Source organism: Erythrolamprus reginae, chromosome 1, assembly GCF_031021105.1.
Source record: "Erythrolamprus reginae isolate rEryReg1 chromosome 1, rEryReg1.hap1, whole genome shotgun sequence".
Taxonomy (NCBI): Eukaryota; Metazoa; Chordata; class Lepidosauria; order Squamata; family Dipsadidae; genus Erythrolamprus; species Erythrolamprus reginae.
This window is the reverse complement of record NC_091950.1, coordinates 74,745,868-74,759,741: the sequence shown is the minus strand read 5'-3', so window position 1 is coordinate 74,759,741 and position 13,874 is coordinate 74,745,868. Positions and strand designations below refer to the sequence as shown.

General features: G+C 37.4%; 1 protein-coding gene across 1 annotated transcript in view; it reads left to right on the top strand.

Moving 5' to 3' along the window:
- Window positions 1–12,993, top strand: part of SCFD1 (sec1 family domain containing 1) — a 47,585-nt gene extending 34,592 nt beyond the window's left edge. The window contains exons 17-25 of the mRNA XM_070756094.1: window positions 237–316; window positions 2,176–2,238; window positions 3,082–3,157; window positions 4,423–4,476; window positions 5,888–5,940; window positions 8,106–8,139; window positions 9,968–10,033; window positions 11,835–11,903; window positions 12,782–12,993. Coding sequence (XP_070612195.1) covers window positions 237–316; window positions 2,176–2,238; window positions 3,082–3,157; window positions 4,423–4,476; window positions 5,888–5,940; window positions 8,106–8,139; window positions 9,968–10,033; window positions 11,835–11,903; window positions 12,782–12,805 — 519 coding nt within the window. The 3' untranslated portion in view covers window positions 12,806–12,993. The remainder of the gene's footprint in view (window positions 1–236; window positions 317–2,175; window positions 2,239–3,081; window positions 3,158–4,422; window positions 4,477–5,887; window positions 5,941–8,105; window positions 8,140–9,967; window positions 10,034–11,834; window positions 11,904–12,781) is intronic.
- Window positions 12,994–13,874: the final 881 nt, after the last annotated feature.

The window sequence follows — 13,874 nt, the reverse complement described above, 5'->3', positions numbered from 1 at the left end:
TTCTTCTTCAAAAAGAAACAAAAGTAACTGCTTTCAATAATTTGTAGCAGTGATCTTATTTTCTTGATTAGCAATTTCACAGCAGTGGTTGGTGGCAACATTTGCCTTAATGTCTATTAGCTCATTCTTTTTATATTTATATATATTTGGAAGATGAATATTTCTTGTCATACTAATACATTTATTATTAATACATTTTTAAATGACACAAATTTCAAATGTCCATTTCATTCCAGGCAGATTTGGAACAGTACAAAAAAGCACTAACTGATGCCGGATGTAACCTTAATCCTTTAAATTATATTAAACAATGGAAGTAAGTAACTTTTGCTTTCCTAATATAAGAAAGTAATACGCTGCTAAAATTGAGATCAGAATTTTGTTTCCAATTGAACGTAGAATTCATCCAGAACTGAAAAGAAGTATTTTGACCCCAAAGGGAAGTATACAGGTAGTCCTCAACTTAAAACTGCAATTGAGCTGAAAATTTATGTTGCTAAGTAAAACAGTTCCTAAGTGAGTTTTGTCCCATTTTACAGACTTTCTTCCCACAACTGTTGAATAAATTGCTACAGTTAGGTAAATCATTGACCCTTCTTGTCAGAAGGTTACAAAAGGTATCACATGACTCCAGGATAGTGTAACTGTTATAAATTCATGACAGTTGCCAAGCGGTCAAATTTTAATCACATGACCATAGGTAGACCATGAAACACGGTCATAAGTCATTTTTCTCAGTGCCGTTATAATGTTGAATGATCACTAAACAAATGACCATTCATTTGTAAGAGGACTACCAATAGGAGAGGAAGGAAGATAAGTGATGAAAAATGGGTTGCAATATTCAGATGCAAATTCTGCCTCTGTTGTACTTTCACGCAACCTCACAGCTTGAGAACAGAGAACAGAGCTTGACCCAGATGTCACACGATACATTTCATTCTGGCATTGTTGTTAGAATAAACACCTATGGTTTCATTGCCATATGTTCATAGTGCTCAAAATAAGAGCAGTAACTGCTTTTAGCTACTAGGAAAAGATTTAACGGAGTGTAATGAATGAATGGTTTTAATTCTTCATTCACATTGTTTATAACATTTATGGAACTGGGGTGGCGCAGCAGGTAGAGTGCTGTACTGCAGGTCACTGAAGCTGACTGTAGATCTGAAGGTTAGCGGTTCAAATCTCATCACCGGTTCAAGGTTGACTCAGCCTTCCATCCTTCCGAGGTGGGTAAAATGAGGACCCGGATTGTGGGGGCAATATGCTGGCTCTGTTAAACAGTGCTATTGCTAACATGTTGTAAGCCACCCTGAGTCTAAGGAGAAGGGCGGCATAAAAATCTAATAAATAAATAAATAAAATGATGTTCATATATGCAAGACTTTGGAAATGTTATTCCTTATCCTTGCTAGAATTCTTCTGTTCCTCCCCCTATCATGGTGCATGCTTGCCTGAAGTGTTCCCCAATTCTGTGGAGTGACATACAAATGGGAAAAGATACAATCAATAGTAATACTGTTCCTTGCACAAGCATAATGTCTTCTCATCCACAGCTACCTATATTCTCACACAGTTTGCATTTCTTTTCTTACCATTTCTCATCTACCATTGTATTTGCTAAAGGTTCAGGAGTCTTGCTAGATTTCATATCCAATAGTACATCAATAAAATTTGACTTCATTGTCTACTTCCATTTATTGGGGCATGTGTGGAACAGATGGGCTGCACTGTTATTAGAGCATATTTTTATTCAACCACAAATAAGATAATAATAGGCTTTTTCAAATCTTCCCAACCGTATATGTAATAATATATTTGTGATCTAACAAGTGATTTCAAGCTAGAATATGGAGTCATATGTCAACAAAAATGATTAGACTGCTGTTTTCTTTACCTGAAATAGGGAAACTCTGTTCCATGTTAATAAATTCACCTGCCAAGTATATTATTACAGGAATTCTCCCTTTATTATTTCAATAATATCTATTACAGTTTTATAGTGTGTTTGTGTGACAGTACTGTCATTTATGTTAAAGGAGCAATTTTATCCTCAAAATGACTAGGAAATGCTTTGTTCATAATTTATTAATAATCATTTGCTGAAAACAGTTTGCTGATATATCAGGCATGTTTATTTATTTATTTGATTATTTATTTATTTGCATTTTGCAGAGCTTTTGCCAAGATGGCTTCAGGTCCTGCTATGTATGGAAATAGTGCAGCAAAATCATTGGGGTGAGTTCCAAATGTGATTTGTTGCTTTTGCCATCCTGTGTTGTAGTTTCAGTGTAAAACATTCCCCACACAGGTTAAATAAGGGATAAAAATGCAATAAAACAATGGAAAGAAGTGACTAATATTCTTATATCCATGCTTGGGTAATAGAAACTATTAATACGATTGCCACACAACTGGACTACTTCAAGACCGTCAACATACATTTGGAAACAAGTTGGGTGCAGCAAATTTCTAGATTGCACAACCAAGCTCCCAGCAGGACAACCCTTCCACTGCAAAATAAATCTAAAGTCACCACACTTGCTTACCAGATCCATTTCTAAGAGCTAGTTGCCATCTATAAAATCCTAATTGGTATAGCACTGGGCTACATTAGATACCACCTTGCCAACATTAAATTAGCCCATCCAGTCTAAATTTTTAAGGCGGTCTGCTGAGAAACCCACATGGTAGGCTCTTGGGAGCGAGCTGTGCAGAAGGTCTTCTCTGTAGCAGCCCCCTATTTTGAAACAGTCTTACCTCTGAAAGAGGGAAATTCTCAAATTCCCTATTAAAATTTTGTAAGTTGATGATAACAAGGTTTTTCAATTTGTCTTTGAACCAAGTCGATGTTCATCTTGGATATGCATTGATGCTACTGTTTTTCACTATTTTGTTACTGGCATGATGTTCTATTTTTATATGATAACTGCTGAGAGTTTTAATCGATTGGGGCAATTTACAAATATTGTCAAATCAATCAATCAATAAAAAACAGCAATATATTTTGACTTAGTAGTAAAGGTTTGTTACTTATTTGTGGACACAAACCAAATTTTTATGACATGCATTTTGTTTCAGTCTTTTCTCACGTGTTATGAATACTGGATCCCAGTTTGTGATGGAAGGAGTCAAAAATTTAGTATTAAAGCAACAGGTATGTTTTTCCATTAAGTATATTCAATATTTTTAAATAAACATATACCGGAGACTACAGACTTTTCAGCATTTATCTTCAGTGTTTCATAAATTGCATGTGTCCCAGTTAGGCTGCAATACCTACCGGTAGCATGCTTAACAAGGTGAATAGAATTAAATTGACCTGATCAGAACTGAACTGAATTACCTCTGTGTGGAAAGGTTCCTGTACTTGTGTGACCTTCTCTGGCTCTCTGAAATAATAGGAATATTAATGTACGGTAATTTAATTGGATTTTCATAAACTGTTTTTGTTTTCCTAGAGAAGTTTGGTTCACTACTACAGTATTTCATTCAGCATTTAAATTGTCCTGATTTTCTCTTGTAACATAATTCTGTTTCTCTAGTTTATATTGCAACTAATACATAAAAATAATTTCTTGAAATAATGTTTTAATATTATCATAAAATGCTGGAAGACTTGATTAAAATAGCCAGGTTGTAATTATTAGAATTATTAGAAAAAAATTAAAAAATTATAAAGGGAATACAAAAGGGAATACTGTACTTTTTCCATCAAGAAAATGTTGTCCAAATTATGTAACTCAAGATGTCCAGTTTTTTATTTTTCTGCTACTTTGACAGCAGGCAGAATATCAAAGCAGAGTTACAGGGCAGATTTCTTACTATTTCAGAAATTATCTTCATTAAAGTTAATAAAACTTCATATTTTAAAAGATGGGGGAGAGAGAAGCAAAGTTGTGTTATCCTACCTTTGAATTAGAAACAGCATATCACTTCTCCATATTATAAGATGTGCTTTGGTTTTATAAGTACCAGTGACTGCACAATAAGCTAAATCAGTAATCATAAAATGTAAACTATCTCAAGTTGCGCTTGTTGAAGCATAACTGGCTGCATCCATAAAAAATGATTTATAAATGTGTGGCTATTGTTACATGTATTAGTGAATATCATACTCAAATTATGCATGTCATTTAAAAAGCACTTAGTATTACCCACCAACCGTAATTTTAAAAAGCAATGCGCTTTCGAAAAAAATGCATGAGCACATCTCCATTTTCTGTTATATTTGTTCTATCATAAAGTCTGAAGTGGTTAAATATTTTTTTTAGGGGAGCAAGCATGAGGGAACTGTAGTGGAACCACTTGATGATTCAAAAATAATTATCTAATGATAATAGAACTGAATAATGATCTGAGTGTGTATTATTGTTTTAAACTACTTGCAACTCACTTAAATTAAGGTGCTTTTTTTAATAGAATCTTCCAGCGACCCGCATTTTAGATAACCTTATGGAGATGAAGTCAAATCCTGTAAGTATAGATAATGAACAATTATAGTAGATTGAATTAATATATTTCCAAACATTGTGGTTCTCTTTCAAATACTATCCATGTAATATAATAGAAAGAAAATCATGGAAGTTCTTATATAAACCATTTCAGACTCTCGCAGAGTTAACAGAGGCAAAATGCTAAATAATAGGTAATCTTCACCAATCCATTGTTTTCCAGAATAATTTCAATTCTGTTTTTGATTGTTATGTTCAGACTTTAAAGATACCAAACTCTATCCAAAGTGATTGATTTATTTAGATATCAGATAGAAGTTTATAATGTTTAGTAATGTCTACAGGCATTGGAATGCACTATTGATACAGGCTTTGAAATCAAAGTGCTAATATTGAATGGATTTTTTTTTTTAAAAGGAAATATTTTCATTTAACAATGTTAAATTCAAAAGTGTCCTAATATCTCATATCTTATAAATAAACATTTTGTTTTAAATATAGAATGAAAAAATAAATATTTTGATTGCTGTATCATTTGAGCATTAGTTATACAGTGATCCCTCGATTATCGCGAGGGTTCCGTTCCAAGACCCCTCGCGATAATCGATTTTTCGCGATTTAGGGTTGCGGAAGTAAAAACACCATCTGCGCATGCGCACCCCTTTTTTTCATGGCCGCGCATGCGCAGATGGTGGAGTTTGCGTGGGCGGCGGGGAAGACCCAGGGAAGGTTCCTTCGGCCGCCCAGCAGCTGATCTGCTCGGCAGCGCAGCAGCAGCGAGCAGACGAAGATCGGGGTTTCCCCGCCGCCCACGCAAAGGGGAAACCCCGATTCGGCTCCTCGCTGCGCTGCCGAGCAGATCAGCTGCTGGGCGGCCGAAGGAACCTTCCCTGGGTCTTCCTCGCTGATGCCCCCGCCCGCCCGCCGCCTGCCGCCCGCCCGCCGCCCGCCAGCAAGAGGGGGAGAGATAGAGAAAGAGAGAGAAGGAAAGAAAGAGATGAGAGAGGGAGGAAGAGAGTGTGAGAGAGGAAGAAGCAAGAGAGAGAAAGAGAGAGAGAAAGAAAGATGAGAAAGGAAGGAAGAGAGTGACGTCATCGGGTGGGAAAAATCACGATATAGCGTTTCGCGAAGAACGAGATCGCGAAAATCGAGGGATCACTGTAAATATATTTTCAAAATAGAATAGATTATGAGTAAAAAACATACTTTGGGGAACTGAAGCAACATGAAGCTTGAAACCCTCAAATAAATATGAATAGTATGTTTTGAAAGATTTAGCAACTACAAATGTCATGTCTCACCTTATGGCAGCTATAATAGATATTTTAGCTCTTTGAATAATACTTGCAAAATATTTCAGTGAAATGTAAATATATTGGAAAATAAAAAATAAGTAATGAAAATGTGTTCCAACCAATTTTTTCTTTTAATAGGAGACAGATGACTATAGGTATTTTGACCCTAAAATGTTGCGAGGTAGTGACAGGTGAGTTTACTAAATTACTTAAAGTTTTAAAAATGGCAGTATGCGGACACTAATTAGTGTAGAAATATACAATAACATTAAAATGTGATATTCCATTTCACAGCTTACATCAAATATTTGAATATCTATTGTTTAGGATTATTTTACCTAGTTTACTGATTAGTTCTTTTAGTTACTGCTCTAGTTGAACAGTTTGCTAAATATAAAAAAAAACCACCTACTCTGAAATATACTACAGGTACTCCTCAACTTACCACAACCATTAGAAGTTAACAGTGACAATTAAAAAGTGACATGCAACCATTTTTCACAGAGCATCCCCAAGATCACATGATCAAAATTCAGATGCTTGGTAACTGGCTCATATTTATGACAGTTGCAGTGTGGGAGGGGCATGTAATCACTTTTTATAATCTTCTGACAAGCAAAGGCAGATTCACTTGACAGTTGTGTTACTAGTGTAACAACTGCAGTGATTCACTTAACAACTGTGGCAAGAAAGGATTGTTGTTGTAAGTTGAGGACTACCTGTATAGGCAAAAAGCCCAGTGATTCTCTCACAGCCCTAGAAAGAAAGCAATGGCAAACCACATCCAAAAATGCTACCAAAGAAACAATACAAACTTGTCCAGGCAGTGACTACGAATGGATTAGACTCAAAGGCACCCCTTAAAAAGTAATCTAAGAAATTACCTACTACTTTTAATGTGAGAGAACTTGACTAATATCAGTTAATTTAAACTTAGTATATATTTAGAAAGAAACATAAAAGAAGAAACAGAAGAAGAATGGGTACAGATAGAAAATTTGTCCAGTAAAACTCAGTAAATAATCTACTGGGGAGAGGGTAGCATATTGGAATGTAGTATGCATATTAAGATGTGCGCAGACGGGATGGGTTCTCACCTCGCTGCCAGTTCGTTTCCTCCCATGCCATGTGGTCACACCTCATGAGCACATGTATGCTTCACATGTACTTGCGCAGTGCTGAAAAATCAACCCCCCACCCAAAAAAGTCAAAAACAAGATGGAGATGCGTGCGCAGTACTGGAAACTTGGTCTCTGCACATGCACAGGAGAAAACAAACCAGGAAAATGTTCAGGGGGGAAAAAAGATGGCAGCAAAACTAGTTCAATGATGTCATCGTGACATCACCAGCTGTTTGATCATGGTTTTATAGAACCGATGCGCACTGCGAGAAATCCACCTCTGATGTGCAGTCAACAAATTCACATTTAGCAACAAAAAAAAGTGCCTAGGATGTTCTTTAACATTCCAGTGCGATGTCTATACGATGATGAATGCTAGTACAGTAATACCTCATGATACGAACTTAATTGGTGCAAGGAGGAGGTTCGTAAGACGAAAGGTTCGTAAGATGAAACATTGTTTCCCATAGGAAACAATGTAAAGTCAATTAATCCGTGCAACCAAAAAAACCCCCCGCAAAAAAACGGCTTTCGGCGACTGCTGGGAAGCCACGCGGCTGTTTTAAAAGGTGACAGCCGGCCTGGGGGGCTTGCCAGCACCTCCCCGAACCTGGGTTCGGGGTTCGGGGGGTGCTGGGAAGCCCCCCAGGCCGGCTGCGACCTTTTAAAACAGCCGCACCGCTTCCCAGCTGTCTCCCGAAGCCGAACGCGGAAGTTCGGCTTTAGCGTTCGGCTTCAGGAGACAGCTGGGAAGCGGCGCGGCTGTTTTAAAAGGTCGCAGCCGGCCTGGGGGGCTTGCCAGCACCCCCCCCGAACCGAACCCGGGGTTCAGAAAAATTTTGCCTCTTCTTACGAACTTTGTTCGAATTACGAACCGGCGTTCGGGAGGCTTCTGGGAAGCCCCGCCGCCCGGCTGTCACCTTTTAAAACAGCCGCGCGGCTTCCCAGCAGTCTCCGGTTCGTAACGCCGGTTCGTAACTCGAAAAAAGTTCGTAAGAAGAGGCAAAATTTTTCTGAACCCCGGGTTCGTATCACGAGTTGTTCGTAAGACGAGGGGTTCGTATCTTGAGGTACCACTGTAGTTTCCTTTTCAAAATTTCAACTTTCTATTAATAAATTATTACAATGGTTTTTTTTAAGTTAGGCCTAATAGGAATCTTAGGGAAACTGGATATTTTATGCTTAGTGTAATTCAGGTTATTTTTCATTTTTGTTTGATTTGATTTAAATCACAGCTCAGTTCCACGAAACAAAAATCCATTTCAGGAGGTAAGACCTGTTCATGTTTTTTTCATACAATTGGTAACAGAAATTGGTATTACAGTAGTCCCTCGCTATACCGCGCTTCACCTACTGCGGCTTCACTTCATTGCGGGTTTCTGAGGAAGCCGATCGGCAGATTTAAACAGCCTGCCGAACTCAAGCGGCAGGGTTTTTTTTAAAAAAAAAATATATCTAAAGTTGTAAATACTGTATTTAAATACTGTATGTAAAATAAATACTGTGTGGGAAGGGTTTATAAACACTTAAAACAATGAAAACTTACCAAACAATTACAATATAAATACTAAATAAGTACTATCAGTCGATAAATTCCCCATCGCGGATTTCACCTATCGCGGCCAGGTCTGGAACGTAACACCAGCGATAGGTGAGGGACTACTGTAATTTAAGAAAATTGATATGACCACCCAGTGACCAATTTCAGGTGGCTTACAAGAATAAATTGCAATAACTGTTAAGAGAAAAATCAAATCCCATTATTTGAAATCATTAGTTTGATTACAGTTTTATTAGTTACCTAAGAAGGTATAATCCTCCTAACTTCAAAAAAATGAGTAAGCATTCTTAATGTAATACCCTGTTCTTAAATTTATTTCTTAAGACTCACTTATCATCAGAAATGTGATTATGAACAGGTATATCTTAATGAGTAGTACAAATAATAATTACCAAAAATAACACCATTACTTTCCAGAGAAGTGGGTAACACCACCCCTTAAAATATCAAACTACTGATTTATGCATTTCGTTTCACTTCAACTAAGTTCTACTATGATATCTAGTGTAGATAATTGGGAAGTTACCAAAAGTTGAAGGTAGAAGCCAAAAATAACATTTTTTCATTGTCTGCTGGTCTTTGAGGGGTTTTATATCGTAATGAAGTATATCAAGAAGACTTATAATTTGAGATATAGTTAAAGGTTATCTTGCAAAAGTATTAGCCTTGCAGGGTAGTCCAGAGAAGAAGTTCATCCAAGGGTGTGCTAGTGTAAGGTTACACTAACAAAATCTTGGAAAACTAAAAGTATTTCTTCCCTCCTTTTCATCTCCAGAAAATTAGGGTGGGTTCATTTCCGAAATGTTTCCCATGCCATCCCCCATTCTTCGGGCCGAGACATCTTTTATATGCCAGTTGTCCCCTCTGTGCTCTTTCTGCTGTCTCCCAAGGTCATTCACACTTACCAATAAAAAAAGCTACCTTAATGTTACTACCAAATAAATAATAATCTCTTCTCTAATAGCCTGAATTTTATCCAGATATCAAGACCCTTTCTTCCATTAGGCTAGAATGAACTATTTTGCATCTTGTGTATATTCTAAACTCTAGGGCAGTGATGGCTAACCATTTTCCCCTTGGGTGCCGAAAGAGTGTGTGTGCACGCTATCGCGCATGCGCGAGTGCCCACACCTATAATCTAATGCCTGGGGAGGGCAAAAACAACTTTCCCCACCCTCTGGAGGCCCTCTGGAAGCCAGAAACAGCCTGTTTCCAAACTTCTGGTGGGCCCAGTAGGCTTGTGTTTCATCCTGGACGTGGTGGAGGCTTCCCTGGACCTGGTGGAGGGTAAAAACGTTCTCCCATCACCCCGAGGTTCTCTGGAAGCCAAAAACACCCACCCAGAGCTTGTGTGCGAGTCAAAAATCAGCTGGCCAGCACACACATGCACGTTGGAGCTGAGCTAGGGCAACGACTCATGTGCCAGTAGATATGGCTCCACGTGCCACCTGTGGCATCCATGCCATAGGTTCGCCATCACTACTCTAGGATGTACTAATACATAGGTAAATGGTTTTTTTTCCCTTTGAATCTTAGGCAATAGTATTTGTAGTTGGAGGTGGCAATTATATTGAATACCAAAACCTTGCTGATTATATAAAGGTACGTACATGCCTTTTCTTTAGATAGTTACTTAGGATTACATTTCTGATTTTCTTTTTCTTGACACATTATTTCCAATAGTACGTAGGTACACTGTGTGAAGCTCTGTTCTTTTCAACTGAAGATAGAAAAACATATGTACAGAGCTTTTTCCTTGACTGAACTGAACAAAAATTTAAAATGTTTTTATTAGTAAGTACAAATAGAAATAATGGGGTGGCTAATTATAGAGTTTACAAACTTCTAAATAACATCTATGTCTATGGAGATTCTCAGTCACCCAGGTCATGATTGTCCCAAAGGTGCTATTTAAGGAGAAGCTGGACTTTGTTTTTTAATAATAATAATAATATAATAATAACAACAACAATAGAGTTGGAAGGGACCTTGGAGGTCTTCTAGTCTAATCCCCTGCTTAGGCAGGAAACCCTACATTACTTTTATTTATTTATTATTAGAGTTGAAAGGGACCTTGCAGGTCATCAAGTCCAACCCCTGCTCGAGCAGGAAACCCTACACCACCCCAGGCAGGTGGCAGTCCAATTTCCCTTTCAATGTGTACAGATTGATGAGGCAATGGCAGGCTGTTCCATTGGTTGATTGTTCTCACCGTCAGAAAGTTCTTCCTTATTTCCAGGTTCAATCTCTCCTTGGTCAGTTTCCATCCATTGCTCCTGGTATGGCCCTCTGGTGCTCTGGAAAATAGTGGGAGACGCTCCTCTCTGTGGCAACCCCTCAAATATCTGTATACTGCTATCATGTCCTGTCTGGCCCTCCTTTTTGCTAGACTATCCATGCTTCCTCACAAGCAAAAAACCCTCACCGAAACACGCATGCTTATGCATTCCCATGGAAGATTTTGCTACCCACACAAGTGGAAACCCCACCTCCAGACTTCCATGTTTTTGTGATGCTGCAGGAGAATCCCAGCAGCGCAAAAATGGGCGCTTCACTGGCAACGGAAGTCCAGAGGTGGGGTTTCCCAGCGAGGGGAGCCTCAGTAAAATCGCAGCATCGCAAAAACACAGAAGTCCAGAGGTGGGGTTTCCCATGGAGGGGAGCCTCAGGGGAATCCAAGCCGCGCAAAAACGGGCGCTTCAGCTGGCAAAAGGGATGAATTTTGGGCTTGCACATATTAATCGCTTCTCCATTGATTCCTATGGGAAACATTGTTTCGTCTTACAAACTTTTCACCTTAAGAATCTTATCCCGGAACCAATTAGGTTTGTAAGACAAGGTATCACTGTATTAGTATTCAGTTTTAATTCCAGCTGCTAGCATACAGTTCAAATTCAGCCGCTCTTTAATGACTTTAAAGGTTTTTCCATTTAACTGAGTTGTAATTAAAATTGAATACAATTGGTTCAGAAAATTCTACAAAGCATTCCACTATTACGGTAATTCTCCTTTGAAAATATATTATTCACTGCTAGAACTTACTTCTTCACTTACCCAAGTGTTTAATGAATTATAAGTTTATAGACATCTCATTTATTTCTGCTTTGTATTCATTTTATGTTATCCATGTGTCATCTGATATTACTGTGGATGATGTGATGAGCTATATGCTATATAACAAGTAGACATATTTCTTTTGCATAGATACATTATTTTAACCCCATCCCCCCATAAACAATGCCTTATTTCTTTTTTGTCACTAAAATAAATGAAATTACAGATTGTATCTGCTCTGCGGTTCCTCAGTAGCCTGTTTGCTGAAGTTACTGAATTGATATTGTATCTTATTCTCTTTTAGTTTAAAGTAATTAACAATATCTTAATGAAATTATGTTTTTCATAGGGAAAACAAGGTAAACATGTCTTATATGGCTGCAGTGAACTCTTTAATGCCGCAGAGTTTTTAAAACAGGTAAGATTTAAATTAAAACATAATTTTAAAATAGATTAATATGCTAGTGAGTGTATTCAAGCAGTTAATATGTTTTATCTTAGACTCATTCTTAGAAGATTCAAGATTAAGTTAACAAGATGCTCAGCACCGATATAAAGGAAGCAAGAGGCATATTCCTATTTTATTATATGCCCATGTGTTGTTGGGTTCAAATCAGTAATTAGTCTCTTGTGATAACCTGTTCAGGAAGAGGTGCAGTGGCTCAGTAACTTAATGACACTAGAAATGGTCTTCTTCAGTTGTTTAGGTTTTAGCATTGTGTGTCAGGGAGAGCTCTTGTCACTTTCCTCAGCTTCTCTCTACCTAACAGTTCAAAAGCATGTTCTATTGTGAGTAGATAAAATAGGTACAATTTTGGGGAGGGGGTGAGCTGATGTTCCATGCAGGCAGGCAGATACTGCACCTGTCTTTTGAACTTTCCCAGTTGTGGCACTTGTTGGCGAGGTGAGTCCGGGGAGAGAGGGAGCCTTGGATGCTGCTGCAGGAAGAGTCACTATCTGGTACGAAGCCAGCTTGTCCTTTTGTGGTGCATCATAGGAAGTGTCCCAGGTAGTTTGATCTGATAGAAAAAATAGTGTCATATTGGGATAAAGGACTAGAGCAGGAAAATGTAGAACAGATTTTGCTGCCTGGATGCACCATGGAGTAAATGAATGAAAAAAGAAACTTACATTTTTCTTTTTCTTCCCATGGAGAAGGACCTTTACCCATGAGAAAAATCAGTTGTCTTGAATATTTCTGTTTGTTCCTTTAGTAATAAACAAGCATTGATTTAGTCAAATGCCTTTTTTGTATTATAAAGTAATCGTCAAACTCATTTTATTCTTTTTATTTAGCTTTCCCAACTTGGACAGAAATAGGACAGAAAAGGAACATTTTGACAATGTTTGAAAAAGAGATCATGGTAGCTGATAACATCTTTACCTGTGCATATATTTACATTTCAACTCATTTATTTGTAATTTTTATGAAATAATACTCTGTACTTATATATAATGCATTCCACATGCAAAACCTACTTCAAATAAATTACCAAACTTGAATTATGCTTATCTGTTTATGCCTCATTTTTTGTGTTTATTTTCAGGCAGTTACATTGTGAATGTAACTCTCTTTGGGGATTTTTTTTCTGAACTATTAATAGGATCTTTCCCGACTTTAGACTTGGGTCTAAATCTATTAATAAATAAATAATAAATAAAATAGAAACATAGAAGACTGACGGCAGAAAAAGACCCCATGGTCCATCTAGTCTGCCCTTTTACTATTTCCTGTATTTTATCTTACAATGGATATATAACTGTATGATATTGTGACTGATCTGACTAGCAACCACTATTATGTAGTTCAGACTTATGTTATTTTTTTTCTGATTTTACAAGGCATAAATTGTACGCCTAATGATTAGCTGCGTAACTAATCATGTTGTGGTGTGTTTTATATATGGTTCAAAACCTATCTCCAGGTAGAAATATCTTGAAGTGATGAACTCATGTCTAAAGAGGTTAGTTCCCATCTACCAGTTTTCACAGCCATTTCTCTCATGTAGTCATAGATGAGATTATTCCTCCTTGAATTACAAGATGATGATTAGGATTGTGCTGTATATATATCAGTATTAGTTTGCTCTTCTTCCAATATATAAAATAGGAATAGGGCAAACTTGTGCTGAATGGGAAAATAAATCTTTTATGCCATGATCATTTCATCCAATTTTGTTTCCAGGCTAAGAGGGCAAGAAAAAGAAGGTGAGAGTCCATAAAACCACCTTAGTTACATATAATTCTTTGGAAGTATTGTTTTTAGCAAACATTTTGATGGAACTATGTGCTGTGTATTTGAAATTTAGGGGAATTTAATAGTTGTAAAAATTTGTACTCCCAAAAATCACTTTGAAAGATGCAGACAGGAAATAACTACAGAATGCTG